General features: G+C 37.8%; 2 protein-coding genes and 1 long non-coding RNA gene across 8 annotated transcripts in view; 1 reads left to right on the forward strand and 2 right to left on the reverse strand.

The window, feature by feature from the left end:
- The window catches only part of LOC145464989 (uncharacterized), a 100183-nt gene that overhangs the window by 68236 nt on the left and 15627 nt on the right, over positions 1 to 16320 (reverse strand). The gene's annotated exons all lie outside the window — the stretch shown is intronic.
- Positions 1809 to 6982, reverse strand: LOC145464995 (uncharacterized). Of its 2 annotated transcripts, none has more exons than XR_014041484.1 (2): positions 3138 to 6982; positions 1809 to 1975 (listed from the first exon to the last, which is right to left on the reverse strand). It is a non-coding gene; the product is annotated as an uncharacterized LOC145464995 (long non-coding RNA). The 2 variants fall into 2 exon arrangements; XR_014041485.1 differs by lacking the exon at positions 1809 to 1975 and adding an exon at positions 2428 to 2497.
- Positions 7354 to 13612, forward strand: LOC145464987 (uncharacterized). Of its 4 annotated transcripts, none has more exons than XM_081448805.1 (5): positions 7354 to 7374; positions 7505 to 7549; positions 8383 to 8657; positions 9149 to 9313; positions 10078 to 13612. In XM_081448805.1, exons 2-5 carry the CDS (start codon positions 7529 to 7531, stop codon positions 10187 to 10189), a joined length of 573 nt encoding a protein of 190 aa, XP_081304931.1. In that variant the 5' UTR covers positions 7354 to 7374; positions 7505 to 7528; the 3' UTR covers positions 10190 to 13612. The 4 variants fall into 4 exon arrangements, with proteins under 4 accessions (XP_081304931.1, XP_081304932.1, XP_081304933.1 ...); XM_081448806.1 differs by lacking the exon at positions 7354 to 7374 and having other exon boundaries at positions 7387 to 7549; positions 10078 to 10120; positions 10378 to 13612; XM_081448807.1 differs by lacking the exon at positions 7354 to 7374 and having other exon boundaries at positions 7387 to 7549; positions 8383 to 8451; positions 8536 to 8657.

Raw genomic sequence — 16320 nt, forward strand, 5'->3', positions numbered from 1 at the left:
AAAATTACTGATAAAAAAAATTCCTGTGTTGTTTTAAGCCAACCATTCCTTAGTCCTTGTATTAGCAATCGACAAAACGAAGGAGCGCAACAGAACTCTAATATTTGCCTTGTCGTCCAGCATCTTCTATGTCCCGCCAACTTCCCGAGATGTGTTTAACAAGGTTAAAAGCAGGCCCATTTGTACCAGCTTACTCCACCTTGCTACATTTCTAACATCCATCTCGATGTTCATCCACGAGAAACAATTTCGCGAGATAAATCGGCAAAACCTGCACAAATGAACTTCACAAGGAAGAAAACAATATATGCGTAATGTAGTGACACATTCCAGATGCATGCCGGATTGTCGTTACCAGCTTAGCTTTAGCTGCCTCAGAGTCATTCACACTGCTATCAACTACAGAAACACATTTGGTAAGACACTCGAAACTAGTACAGTAACAAAATGATTCAGCCACTCAATCTCCGCTCCTGTGAGTGAAGCATAAGGCTGGAAAAGTCAAAAACACATTTATAGCACTAAACATGTGGCCAGAACAGCTACGCGCCAGCATTACATGCCTCGTTTTGAAACATAGGCACCAGGGCAACTCGTAAACGGCCAACACCGCGGCAAAACGTATGCGCATGCGTCAAGTTCAGCATTTCCGGTTTGCCCGTGTTCGGTGGTTCAGATTAATTTTGTTGTTCGCCTCGCGGTGTTCAAGCTTGTTGTTGTGAATCAGCAGCCACAGATAAAAGCAGAAAAGACCACAAATACAAAAAAGGTATGTAGACAATAACTTGTTGCAATTACTGGTCCTGGAAATGTTCGTTGGACCCTTTACGAAATGCTCCGCAGTGGCCGTCATTACTGATCAGTAACTAAGTAAGCCTTTTGTCAATTCGTGTTGTACATACATACATTTATTTGATAAGTAGGTTTTTAAAGTATGCAACTGTACAGCTGATGTGCACCTACTGCTACTAAGTCTAGATAAGGAAAACAGAAATTTACAATACAATCGTCATAATACTAAAAATAGTGTACAGTAATGGTTAAAAAGAGGGATCAAATAATTCAAAAATATCTAAAGTTTGGGTTCCTCTTCTTATTTATGCCTGGTTTTTTTTTTTCAATTTGTTGCTTGGACTGCTACAAGATTATATCCGTTGAAAATTTTTTTCATGGTGACAGAGAAGGTTCGTAAGTCTATTCGTTGTTTATCGATTTTATTTAGCTTATAACACTACGAATTTCATAATGGAAGTGATCTCACGATTTCAACTTGTTGAGCTGATCATGAGAAGCTCACTTAAAACTCAAGCTACATGTAATAGTCAAGCGCCTGCATGAAAATACAAATTTTGGGTTTGGAAATTAATTTCAATTTTACTTTCAGAATTTCATGATTACAACAGCAGCAAGACTGCCTTCTTTGGTGAGCCATTCTAAATGAAATGCCAGAGAACTTTGAGGTACCATTGGATTTTCATTCAGGATGGATAGGTCAAAGGAGTCTTCAAGTTGTACATTGCCAGTAATAAGAGGCAGAACACCATTACAGAACTGTGTAGTAACTCACTCATTTGAAACAATAAATTTAATAAAATTTAAAATCATTTCAGGGACTTATATGATTTTCTATGTTACAATAACATGTTTCCTGTATGGGCCACTGTTTTGCTAGCCTATCCATATATACACAAAAAGACTGTTCAACTAACCGGACAAGTTTTTAATTCACAATATTTTAAAGTTATAGCTTTCAGATTTTAAACTACCGTACTTTAAACTCACTCGAAGTACATTTGAAATCTGAAGGTTTACAAACATTGGCTGCTCCCTGAGGAGCCTGCTTTGTTGACCATCCACATCCCTTCGGCTTGTGCTGAAACCTCAAATTCTTCCAGAATTGATAACATCTCAGGATGCCCCATGTTGCTGGATAAATAATCCCTCTTCTCTTTGAAGTGTATTTGTTTTCTGAGATCTACAAAAAGAATGGCATTATTGCAAGTTAGTTCACTGAAACTACTTTTATGTCCTTACCTTTCAAGGGGTTAAATGTGAAGAAAGCTAACACATCTAGTAATTTTACTTCATTATATAATAGAGCTGACATTTATATTGGGGTAAAGCTGTGTCTGCTGTTCTAGCTAAGAAACATGCAATAATTAATCAAACAGACTTTTTAAACTGAGTGGCCTTATGGTCTTCCAAGGAGACCTGTATTTTAAATACAAATAAGAACAAAACAGGGCAAAGTACCTGAAGTATGCTATTGTGCACAACAAAACAAGAGTTCTTTTTTCCTCTAATACACGGTGTTCTTCACTCAATCTTGGATCTTCCCAGAGAATAGACTGCAAAATGACATTGAAAAGACCAGGTGCAGTTTTGTCAGCTAACTCTTTCATCTGTCCAGGAGCATACAGTGGCACAGCATCACTGCTTTCATAATGATGTTGCAAGGATATCTAAAATTTTCCGATCAGCTGGTTAAATGAATTTTCTGAAATTAATAGAAAAGGTTAATATCTATTTTACTTATTTAAATAAAATATTGAAATAATTTTATTTATTAAATTTAAATATTTGATTCTCTGCTTGTGTCAATCACTGTCATGTGTTGGTCTTAACACATCCTCTTACTTATTCGATTGCACAAATACAATACCTGTATCAGAAATATAATCTTGAAATGGTGTCTGTTACCCTTACTGGTCACCTAAACAACATGCTCTTTTGATTGTTACCTAAGTCACTAGTCAATATTCAAACCAAAACAATTATCAGTCTTCCAAATCATTAAAAGGATGAGACTTGAATAGTTTGTGGCAACTCTGGCGCAGCATTTTTTTCTTGCCAAGAGACTCCTCAGATAACTCTTCCAAATCATTGCCATAATAATTGAGAAGTCCTCTAAATCCTTCTCATTAGTGCTAAATGACTTCAACTGAACGATGAAATTTATGACATTGTCACTGACCATGTGCAATACATGTAAATAATGATAATCTGTTTGAATGAGTTTTAGTCAGATGGTGTTATTATAGTGTGCCATGGATTATCATGATGTCAAACAATTATCCTTCAAAATACTTGTATCTTGTACGTCTTGTATCTTTACATTTCAGGTAAGTGATACTAACCTGATAGTTGAGTTAAGTCATGGATTGCTGTTGTCATCCTGTTACAAACTGTTTTATCCACTGTAACTTCACCATAGCAAATTATTTTTACTACCCCAAATGATGTTTGTATTTCTGCCATGGACGTTTGCTGGCTTTTTGGGTACTGCAGGTCTATTCCACAAGCCTCCTCTAGAAATTTAAGTCTTTAGAACAGCAATTGGAAATGGTTCTGAACTTTTTGGAGACCTTCACTACTGCTGTGTTGCTGCTTTAAGTTCTTGTGTAGTCTTAAAATTGGTAAATTGCAAGATCTAAATAAAAAATTTAAAAAAAAAAAAGAAATAAACATATTAGTGATGAGTTTGTATCCAGATACTGAAAATGGATGTCCAAAAAACATATCCCCCCACTAATGAAAAATGGAGTAGGTGAATTTTTAGTGAAATTTTTCATGAAGTGGGTGCCCATAGGGTTCCTGGACACCCCTCTAACTGAATCCTCGGTGTGGAGACAACATTGCAGTACTACTGAATTTCAAACAGTATATGTGAAACTGACATTAATTTTAGACAATATTATTGGTGCAATTTTATGGGTTTGGTCTTAGGAAAAATAATTTTGTCAAATGGCATAAAGTTCTTGTTTTGCTGTCTTTAAAATTATTATTTTTCTTTAAATTCGTTTGGCAATTAATTTTTCAAAATAATATTTCCCAGCTTCTGTGCTACCTTTTTCTTTCCAAAATATACCAATTTTAGACTGAACCGCCTGAGGTGGCTTTTTGCTACCTGCACCCCAACAATGAATTTTAGTGAAGCAATTGACCGTACTGTACTGTAGTCAAGAATAGTAGAATAAAAATGTGAGGTGCATTAACTGCAAATAACACTCCAAAATCAGTAGTGCAAGATAATTTTATAGGTACCTTTTGAAGTTTGTCATCTGAGGTCTGTTTATTTCCATCTTAGTGGAGAACCATACATGCGTAAGACTTGGATCATTTAACACGAAATATAATTAAATTTAAAATGAATTTTTTTTGGTATCATGTCTATTTTGCCGCAACTTTTACAAAATTTGATACAAACAACTTGTTTATTGTTGCAACAAAAATCTTTGAAAGAGTATGCTTTCCTTTTCCTTAATTTCATTTAATTTGCTGGTAAGGAGATTCCGAAAATCCTTGCAGCAATCCAAGGCAGTGCGAACCTGCGTGTCAATTATAATTAACCGATGTCTAATTAACTGACCTGCCAGTAGTTCGTAACACCGGCGGCTTCTATTCAGGATGCGAGGTAAACCTTGTTTCTTCGTCCACTCTGGTGCAGCATTTGTAGCACCACATTGCACCTGGCTTACACCCATGACATGTTGTTCCTATGGCATCCAGGACTGCAAAAAGTCTCCCAGGAATCCGCTGTTTCCTGACGCCTCGCGAATGGTTTTCTCTAGGAACCGAACATCTGTTGTTGGTCGTCCGTATTTCGTCCCGGTGAACACGGCAAACTGTTGAGCCCACTTGAGTTCGGCAGTTCTAGTTAAATCTTCAGACAGAAAATATTTTTTGCCGGCACATTTACGGCTGCTTTTGTTGGCTTTCCCACATTTTTCTGCGAAGGAACCGCACAACCAAACCAACGCAACAAGGAGAACTACGTAAAAACAAAAATTGCTCTTGTCGAGCGCGAACGCGCACGAAATTCTTTCATATTTTGTTGTTGGTGCAAACACCAAACCCCTGGGTGCAAGCGCTTGAAACTTAAATGAAAAAGAAACTTTTCAACGAGACAAACCTTTCCCCTACTTTCTTTTGCTAACTCTTACTTTTTGTTTTCAAACTTCGCGGTACGGGATTTTATCTTGTTTACATTGGATTTTAAAACGTAACCGGAAATGCGTAATTTACCGGAAGCTCAAATTTGTACTCATGCGCAGTGCGTTTTACCGCGGTGTTTAAACGGCCTATGTTGCCGACCGGACTAATGAAAGCCCCGTCCGGGATCTCTTTAGACCCTGCTGTTGCCCGCTCACTTAGGTACATGTTGATATCAGTAGTTTAGTAAGGAGAGGTTCGACGTTTGAGTTAACTTCTAAAGGTCGTCTCCTCTCTGAGATCGCACAATTTAATTGACTTACGGGCTAAACGTCTCATTTTATTCGATGTAATGACTCATGAACAGGCCTGAAAGGTACTTTTACCTAAGGCAAAGAAACATTTCACATCCGCGCATGACAGAGAACAGAAATTCCAGCTTTAAGCAGTGTTAGCTTTCAGTAGCAATTCTAAAGACGCCATTAAGCGTGGAGTAAAAGTTATCGAGGTGGCATTTATCAAACAACTCTACCCGCTTTAATTTATTCATATCACATCCAACAAATCCGCATCAGTGATAAACAATAGGCCATTTCCGAGTTACCTTCTGCCTCTGTTTCAAAACGGGTCTTCGTGCAAAACCTTTCATATGAAAATGAGTTTGATTTGCATGAAAATGAACATGGTGGAAAACATTTCCATATGAATGGTTTCGGCAAAAGGCAACTCGGAAATGGCCTATTGTGCTGATTCATTAATGTGCATCAGCAGCGCCCAAAACAATCCACCCCCCTGGGTAATGTTTGTCTAGCTTCAGTTACTTATGACGCATCAATCGCGCCACGAGAGGTTGACTCCTTCTAGACTCCGTATTGTTAATTACGGAAATCAATCAAGCATTTCATGCGAGTGAAAACATCAAAGATCAGCACAGAGAAAACTAAATGGGAGAGATAAAGCAAATGACAATCATTGAATCAATCAATCCTAAAAATGCTACGAAGCTGAAACAAAGACGGAGGATACAATGACAAAGATGTTTTGAAACCTTCAAAAGGTCAATTTTCTCGAATCTCGAAGTAGAATAAGAGCCAAGGTGGAGTCTTACGAATACAGGCTAGCTACAATGCATGTCATTTGCTAGAATAGCAACAAGCCAGGGTAAAACGAGTCGATGCATCAAACAGTTGAATGATAAGTTACTATTATTCACGCAGTTGGCATCGGTTGAATTTCTTTGAGCAGATTAATTAAAACTTTTTATACACTATAGTAGTAACTGACGTAATTTCCCACTTCTGTATTATGATTGGTTGTAACTCAGTAAGAAGCTAAAGGTCACTATAAAAATGTTGTGCTGCTATGAAGTGTGGTCAGTCAATATAAAAGCACACAAATGGCTGGAGTTTAGATAACTCAACATTCATTAGCCCTTCATGAGGAGTTTCACACAACTGAACAAGGATGATTTCTTGGTTTATCTCAAGACAACAAAGCAATTCCGGACAGCACCCAGTATTGAGATGCATTAGAATGAAATCAACAACCGGACAACAATTAAAACTCACTCAGAACAGCCGCAGGAACTAAGATGAACTGGGGAGGAAAGAGATTCCACATGCGCCAGAATTTCTGACCATTGTAAAGTTCTGAGGATTCCGTACTTCGACTCACAACAGTAATCGAGATGACGAAAGCTGTGACGAAAAGTGAATTCAGTACGCATTATACTACAGTGGTAGTTTGCCAAGGACACTGATTTGATGGAAGCAACGCGCGTGACGCCCATACAAAAATGATGCGAACAAGATCAGGATCCCCAGGCAAGTTCCCTTCCCCCTCGGAGTTGTAACCCCCGCCTCCCTGTCACAACATCATTGGGTAGCTACGTCACAACATCACTGGGCCTTTCGAATATGAATAGCTCCACTTTTCCTGTGCCTTCGTATGACTTCGTGAGCGTGGAAAGACAGCTTCGCGCAAATTAGTTGACGCCTTCACTTGTTCACTTTGCCGGATACTCTTGTGTATTGGTTTTCGGAGAAGCGTGCAAGATATGGAAGAAATTAACCAGAAGCTACAGCTTCTAAATCTGCAAGAGAGATTCGAGGTGGGTACATATCATTTGGTACAACAACAATGGCCGTCAAAGGGCGGCTTCGTTGCCATTGAAACATTTTCCAACCAAACTCATTTTAATTTTGGCAGAATAAATGCACTTTCTCGCCCCTGTACCAAGAATTTACGCTACAATACAGATCACTTGCATTGAATCATCGCTGCAGGATTTCTAATAACAAACGAGTTCCTTTTTTATTTCTCGCACCAGGTCAGTCATGAAACAAACATCAAAGTTCATCAGTCACTTTGCGAACTAAAAAGTTCGTTAATACACTATTTCAAGTTGCCCCATCAAGAAAGACTAGAATCACGGGCTACAAGGTACATCATATATTAAGTTGCAAGTCAAACTTGTGCCGTCTTCATGGTATATATTTACATTTTGTTTTTACGTTTTTGACAATACACTTACATTTGAGTTCAGTACATGTGCAGCATATATTTTTTACAGACTCATTCAGGAACACGAAGATAAATGGAAAGAAATTTAAACAGAGTATGTGTGTGTTTTATGCTAGTCAGTGTACATTATGCCAAGAAGTGTAGAATGCATTTGTTTTTAGGGTAGTTCATTAGCCATTGGCCAGCCACAACCATGAAAATGTTGTATAATGTCATTACTGTATACTTTTTATTGATTTAAATACTGCAACCAGAGGCGATATCAACAAGCAAGGGAGAGATTTGCATTGTACAGACCTAATTCTTCCAGCTGTCTAATAAGGTGCTGTTAACAATGATGAAGGGCAGTAGAACTCTTTGATTCAAGTTTGGTTGTCTTTTGACAATATTGCTCTGGTTATGAAACATATTTAACAACATGAAGTACATGAAAAAGAAAAAAGAAATAATTAGCGCTGTTAAGGAAAAAGCAAGAACAGCTGACAACAGTTCTCCACGTAAAGGTCTTAGAGCTTATCACTGAAGCCTCACGTGGTGGATAATACAAGAAATGGAGAGTAAAAGGATTGCTTAATCTAACAAACTTACAAAGGACCATCGGCAAGCAGTACTCACCTGCCCTGTCCATCAGAACGTCTTTGATGGTGTTCAGTGATTTTTCCTAGTAATGGTAATCCTGCTACGCTAATGGTCTCCCCTCATAAGCCCAAGGGTGGAGAAAATATGAAACCTTAACAAAATTGACTGTAAAAGGCATTTCTAAAATACATCATTACCCTTAAATTCACCAGCACCAGGACACTATTCAGAGTATACGTAATTTGAGCCATCTGGTACACAAATCAACTTGCTATGTGAAGCATAATACCGTACATTGTGTTTTGAAAACTTCAAGATTTAACAAGCTTGTTTAATGTGATATTGCAGGACAATCCAATACAAGAAGAGTACAAGACAGTCACGAAAATTCTCAAAACACAAACAGAATTACTGCAGGTTGGTGATCAGGAACAACTGGTACCCTTTACATGTATCATGAATGAATTCAAACAATTTTGTGTGGTACTCTCTTTTCTACAGCAAGATTATCATCAAGGAAGAGACCCCTCAAGACAACTTCTTATGGCCCTTTTACGTTCCCTATGGAAATATTTTATGTTTAATTCTCAAGAAAGAATTTGTTTGACCACAAACTTCACAAGGTAATTAACCATATTTCATCATAATCTAAAACCCTATGGTCTTGAACGTAGTGGGTAGAGTCCCCCTTCCACTTAATTTTTACGTGATAATTTCTGAATTTCATCTTAACTTTAGCAAAAGATCACCTTCGTTTCTTATTATTCAAACATGGTCAAACAGTTCGCCATAAAATTACTAGCATCCATACGCTTAACTTTGAATAATTGTGAGACCTGGATATCCCCGTCCTATGGTGACCACAATCACCAGTACACGCCATCTGCTAAGTCTGACATTGGCAGTTATATCTAAGCGAAGAGTAGGTTTTACTTTTTCCTGAATAATTTTCAAAAACGAACATATGTAAACGAAAACGAACCCATATACATTTTTGGCCTGCTATATCAGCTTCCTGTACAAAATTGTACATCATTTTAAGGAAAGCAATAATTCCCCTTAAAATTACCTGAAGTGATAAACTATGGGTGGCTTTATCTTTCTTTTTCTGCAGCCTTAACAATCACAGTGAATGGGAGAAATTTCACCAAGCAATTCTACGGCTGTCTGCTACTTTGCAACGAAATATTCCCGAGAGAGGCTCTGCATTTAAGCAGGATGTGAAGATGATATTGTATCACCTAAAGAAGTGCAAAACACAGGACACTGAATCCACAAGGTAATTGTCCCAGGTGGAGGAATGATTATCTAGTGACACAGTTGGAAATATTGGCAACTTTTCTGCAATACGATGAGAAAGTTTTCATTCTTGATATTATCACAGACATGGTAACAAAATTACGTTGTAGCAACTTTCTGCAAATAAACAAAGTGTAAAACCTGTTGAATTTATGTTATTTGAAAAATTGGTTGGTTTCAACGATTTCCCTTAAAATGTATTGAGGAACATTTCCGTGTATCAAAATTTGGCCAAGTGACTCTCCAAGGAAACTGGAGACGGACTAGCAAACTTTCGGGTTACTTCAGACTCCAGACTCAAATGTACATTTTTTTTTTTCTGTCCTTCTATTCATATACATTTTCTGTAAAACTATAAATGTATAAGTGAATAAAGTTGTTGTTGTTCTCATGGCAACAATGTTTTGACAGGCTATTCTACTAAAAAGTTGGTTTAAAGCAAAGAACAGATAAATTGACTGCAGGTTTGCCTCAAGGAGTGAAAATATAATTTCACTAGGTTTTAAGTAAATAAATACACTAGCAAATTCTCTAATTCTATCTAACGAGAAATTAGTATTTTTCAAATAGTCCAAGAAATGTTAGTAATAACTGAATCATACAGTTAAACTATATAATAATATTAAAATAAGCGTGAAAATTAACTTTGTATATTCAATTTGTGTTCTTTGTCAGTTTTTAATTTTCTTGTGCGTGGTGTCTACATTATATTGCTTGTAACATGGATTTTTCTTGTTTCTGCAGACACGCTGAGGACCAAGAATTAGATATACTTGATGCACATCCAGTAAGTACATTTTCAGTGATTCATATGAACTATTTTTTCATTGCTACACTTAATATATTAAACCAATGATGTCAATAAAATATATTTTATGTCATAATGATAGTGAATAGTGACGAAAAGACAAGAAACTTCTGCATGGTTAACACGCCAGATAAAATTAACACTTCTGAAACTCATGCTAGAACAACACCAATGTACTTTTTAGAAAGTGACCTCCAATGTAAAATAAATTAAGCAATATTTTGTTTTCTCCTCAGGTACTGTGATGTTTTGTATATTGGATCTTGCTTGCATATTACATCCCTTTGGCATGTTCTGAGGCTGCTTATGTTATTTTTTGGTAACTGGTATCAAACTGATTGTTTGTCACTGCTTGAAATACGTTTTATGGTGACTAGTTCATTTCCTAACTTATGTGGAATTCCTATCTGTGTCTAAAAAAACACACGCATGAAAGTCCCTTCTAGTAAGACTACAACTCTTTTAAGGTGCAACAACACGTGCCCACAAGTGCCACAAGCCCTTTGAACAAACACTATCCCAGTGCTTTTTGGTCCCAAGGAGATGGTGTATGCATACAGAAAATCGTTTTTACTGCATTTCCAGAAGGGGGATGTAGTAAATATTCAGAGAATTGTCATTAAAATTTAATTATACAGAGAAAAAAAATGTTTAAAATTTGAATTTATATGGATTTACATGATCGTTTTGAATTTATATCATTTATAGATTTGTAATATGTGTTTTTCTTACACATGACTTTCTGTAGTCACAGATATATTAATCTTTTTGACTAAGCATGGGAGCTGTACTGGGAAAATATCAGCCCATGACCTATTCCATACACAGGCACCTTACTTGCTGTGCTCAATCCACGCTGTCAATAGCAAAGACTGATATTCCCCGAGGGTATGGCCTCAATGCTTGGAACCAATATAGGTTTCTGGATAAATATATCACCACAACTTGCAAACTTGTTGGTGTGCTTGTAGAATGATTCTTGAAAATTTAAACTTAAGTTGTGTATATGTTATAAGGCTTTCCATGCTAGCGTTTGTATCCTACCAAAGCTAATCACCTTCTGTTAAGGAAAAACGTTAAAATAACCCTGTTTGGGTTTTCTTTTTAACAATAGACAGAATGACATCTCCAATGTTAAAATTAGTTGTCATGCAGACACTGAAAGAGATTAAATGTGCCCCTTTTCATTTTTGAGGTTAACAACTTATAATCTACAAAGTACAGCTTCTCTTTTCCATAAATGACTGTCAGAGTGACCAAAATTGCAGATTAAGGTGGCTCTTAACACCGTCTACAATATCACAAACAAGTAACAAGGTTACACAAAGTCATGTCAGATTCAAATCTTACATGGAGACGATGAGATGATCCAACACAACCTTTTTTTGTTTCGTAGCTTTTAAGTTACAACTTGGAAGCCAAAAACTTGAAGATTAAATGTAGGGCACATTTGACTATTTTTCACGTACTCATGGTAACTTTGATATCATCCAGATCTGATGCTGCTTTGTAGTTTTTCACTACACATTCTTTCCCAGCATCATTGACGTATCTCTAATAGAATGCCAATGAGAGGAAGGCCTAAAGTACTGATAACCACTTTAAGCTCCAAGTGATGTGTGAGAAAAGTAAATTTTACACTAGCCACAACGTAAAGAGCTTTAGCCGTTTGCATTCAAATTATGAAGGTACATATATTTTTTAAAACTTTTTGATAAACTCAAGTTTTAAAGATATAAACAGCTTTTAATATACACTAATTGTTGATTGAATAATTAATGTAGTGGTTTTTCTTAACCCTGCATCTGTTTGGCTCACTTATAGAGATTTATAGATCTATTATATAGATTTATATAGATTATATAGATTTATGACAAGACAAAAATGTATGTCTAGTTTTTCATAACTAAAAACATTAAAATGCTTTGACTCCAAATTGTGACTAGCATTGATCTCATTTTAAGGTGATTCCTCAGATATAAAAATTGTCGAACAACTTCATAGAAACTTTCCCTAAATGTTCCCTTCCAAGCAGTGCACTGTATCGAAAACACAACTAATCAAAGTGCACTATGAGCAAAACTCGTGAATACAAATGGTGAATGAAGTTATGTCAGGAGCTTCTGACTATGCTCCTGATTATGTGCATAATTTTGACTTTGATTTGCCTGCTAGTGGTTGTTTGCCAAAGTACCAAATAGACTTTTGGATAAGAATGCATTACAATTGAAATGAATCTGTAATTGCATTGGTATAAGGCTATGGAACTTGTTTCCGTAGGTGAAGTAACCCACCCAGCGGGGTCAAAAACTAGCCTGCGTTTACCTGCAATCTTATAAGCCCCGCCATTTTGGAGTGAATTTTCCTCTAAGGGACGTAATACATCTGTTAATTCCAGCCGTGTTCTTTCCAGCCCTTTCCAGCTAGGTTTTGCTCACGTTAGGCCAATTCAAATTTTATTATCAGCCCAGAGCGGGCACTTGAATACCCCCGAGACAGCCTCAGAACATTTAACACCCTTGTGGTTTTGGTCTCGCATGTACATGATGTTGTCCAAGAGAGTATGATCATCCTCACTTGTGTTCTGTCATTTATTCATCTCCTGTTGATCACCTATGGATCATATAGAATTTGCTCTATATTGCCTATATGATAGATGGAGTCTAAGGCTATCTGAGATGATCCGGTTCATTACCAGCTTGTTTGTATTGCGTTTAATATTCTGATAATGCAATACAAACATCAGGTAAGCTACCTTTATCTAAATTCGTTAGGGACTGGTCAAAAAGTACAGGTGGGGGAGAGGGGGGCAGAGCATTTGAAAATGTGGTGGTTAGAAAACACATGACCCACCCCTTCCATTGGCACAAAACTGAGTGACCCACCCCTAAATGAAGATTGAAAGTCACACGACCCCCCCCCCCCTGTAAAACACGACATTTTTGGTTGCGTAATCCAAGAAAATCATATTTTGTGTATGAAGTTGTAGTATTATTTACGTTTTAGATTTACTTCTTAACCGTAATACAAAATCATCTAAAAATAATATTGTTTTTCTTTACTCTTACAACTTTAAGTCATGCTCGTAAACTCTAAAAAAAATGACAGTGAACTTTTCACAGTTGGCCTCCAGCTTCGTTACGCGTGGAACAGGATCCATCTTCAAAAATCTGTGGTGAGTCCTAGGACCCAAACAGCGAGCAAACTACGAGTCCCAGGCCCAAGAGTGTGAGTTCCAGATCCATGAACATGTGTCCTGTACCCTTGGGGACAAATAGCATGTAGACACAATTTGGCCACTTGGTGTTCGTGAAGACCAGCTGGTCGACAGAGCGCAGTATTTTGAAAATTTCTGCCCTTGGACTCCTTGCTCAATCTGTTAGACTTCTAAGCTTTCGTGCAGATTTTACGATACATGAAATTGCCATCTCTATTGTACACCAGCCATGTGTATGTTTTCAGCCACGGCTCGACCAATTTTCGCCCGTTGTAACTGGAAGGAGTTTATACCTGTTGTCGATTGGGTCAAATGTGTGCCAATTCCACCCACCCATACGGGGGGCTGAAAATTGGACGACCCACCCCCTTACAGGGGTCCAAAACTGATGACCCACCCTTTTCTTCTCCGGCCCGCCCCAATACTGTTTGACCAGACCCTTATTGCACGTAGAATTAAGAATAATTTTTCGAGGCAGTCTTATACACTGCCTTATAACCAGCTGACATCGTAACGCAATCGCTAACAGCATAATGTCACGCAAGTCGTAAACAACGTCCTGGCCGCCTGTAATTTTTTCTGACTCTGAATATACAAAGGATAATAATAATGTGCATGTAGGTTGATGCATGTAGATTTGGCCAAACCTAAAAGCGGAGCCCCCGTAAACTACTAATCATTTACGCGAACCAATAACCTTTAAGAAATTCACGAACAAGTATTTCACCATACCGAACTACTTGAACAAACAAAACGAGGAAATATGAAGACATGATTGATCATCGCAGTTATACACACAACTTAAGCAGTTGTGAAATAAAAGCCTAAAAAAAATTCAGGCCAGAACGGGATTCTCTGCGATACCGGAGCAGTGCTCTACCAACTGAACTATGAAGCCAATTGGGAGCTTATTATGTTGTGAGTTCGTGATTTACCCGTAGATGGTGAAGAATGCAAGTGAATATATGAAAGATCATATATTTGAACTGCGGAGAAAGATATGAAGACATGGTTGATCATCGCAGTTATACACACAACTTAAGCAGTTGTGAAATTAAAGCCTGAAAACAATTCAGGCCTGAACGAGATTCGAACCCATGACCTCTACGATACCGATGCAGTGCTCTACCAACCGAGCTATCAAGCCAACTGGGAGCTGATCATGCTGTGAGTTCGTGATATACCCGTAGATGGTGAAGAATACAAGTGAATATATGAAAGATCATATATTTGAACTGAAGATATGAAGACATGGCTGATCATCGAAGTTATATAAGCAACTTAAGCAGTTGTAAAATTAAAGCCTGAAAAAAATTTAGGCTTGAACGGGATTTGAACCCATGACCTCTGCGATACCGGTACAGTGCTCTACCAACTGAGCTAGCAAGCCAACTGGGAGCTGGCCACGTTGTGAGTTCGTAAGATACGCGTAGATGGTAAAGATTAATTTCACTGCAAATTGATCAGTCTAACCCAGTAGCGGTCAGAACTTCGTCCTCCACGGACCGCAGAAAGCACTAAAAAGCGCTTAAAACTTCCTTAATTTTAAACTCAAGGGTTATCGGATTCGGCGTAAAATTTTTGCCATAGAAAACAAGATAAAGCGTTATATGCAAACCAGCCTCCAGTCCTGTTTTTTTTTTTTTTTTCATGTTGAATGAAACCATATTTGTGTTACTGTATTGATATCTCAGCCGGTGAGAGCTCCAACTGTTTATTACATTTGTTATCTCTAGTGTTGTGAGTTCTCTAGTTCCTGCGTAGAGCTGCCACGTCAGGAACCGTGTGTTTACCAGTACAATAGAACATAGGTTTTGCAACTCTATTGACCAATCAGAGTGCGCGTAGTATGAGTTATTTTATACAAAAAATAGCCTACCAAGAGTACTACAAAAGGGCTAAATTCGTTTTCGACGTTTTATTTTATAACCCTCTTTCAAAACAAATCACAGTTTACTCAGCTTTGGCTAAGTCGGATAGACCAAGTCTAAAATAAATTGTTGGTTATAATAAAGACAATAAACCACAGCGTTCTCAAAACACGGATTGAACATAGGCACGCAAGGCGTGCAAAAGTGTTTTCTTTTAGTAATAATAAAAGCCCCAGGAGGAAGCAGCCCTCAGTGGACTTTCAACAGCTATGATTAAGTCAATCTAACAAGTTTGTTTGGCTGCGATGTACAGCAAAAAGAAATAGCATGGCGTCCATAGTCTTACTCTGTTGCCAGCTTTGATCGTAGTTTCTCGGTTTTGATATTCCACGAAACGACTTCAATTGAGTATCAATTTTACAAACCATTTAAACGAGAAGACACAACTGAAGGTAACCTGAGATTTGAGAAACAACCAGATACCACGCCACGAAATCTGCAGAATTTGGGAAGTTTGCGAATCACAAAACCCTTCCCAACGCCTGAGAGCCTTTTTGGTGACAAAAAGTAAGTTTCAGAAAACGTTTTGTCACTTTATTAGAGATGTAAGTTTACCTGAATTGTAGTGTTACACGAGCCAACCGCGAGCCCAAGTCAACCTCGAGTCACGTGTCAACATCGAGTCAACCAGGAGTCAAGCCAATCTTTTTTTCCTTTTTTTTTTATTTTGTCCCGAAGAAAAAATATAGGTTGTAGGAAATAAAATGGGGTATATGAATGTAGATTGTCTTTGCAGGTAACAACAGGACATTTTCATAGCAAGCTCACCTCGATCGCGCCGCGCGTCATCTTGTAGTCTTACGCAACATATTACCCCGAGGCCCCTGGGATCGTGTGTATTCGCGCTCAGTCCCCCAAACTATGGCAAACATGGTGGCAAGTCACGTCATTTGCTGAGTCCATTGCAGATTATCAAGGAGATTGTCTTATCCAAAAATAGAGTGTGTGACATGAATCAAGTTGACTATCTAATGACTCAGAGAAAGGTTGAACGATAACATTCCCGCCACGCGTGCGCGAGCGGGTTGCCT

Source organism: Orbicella franksi, chromosome 13 (genome assembly GCF_964199315.1).
Source record: "Orbicella franksi chromosome 13, jaOrbFran1.1, whole genome shotgun sequence".
Lineage (NCBI taxonomy): Eukaryota > Metazoa > Cnidaria > Anthozoa > Scleractinia > Merulinidae > Orbicella > Orbicella franksi.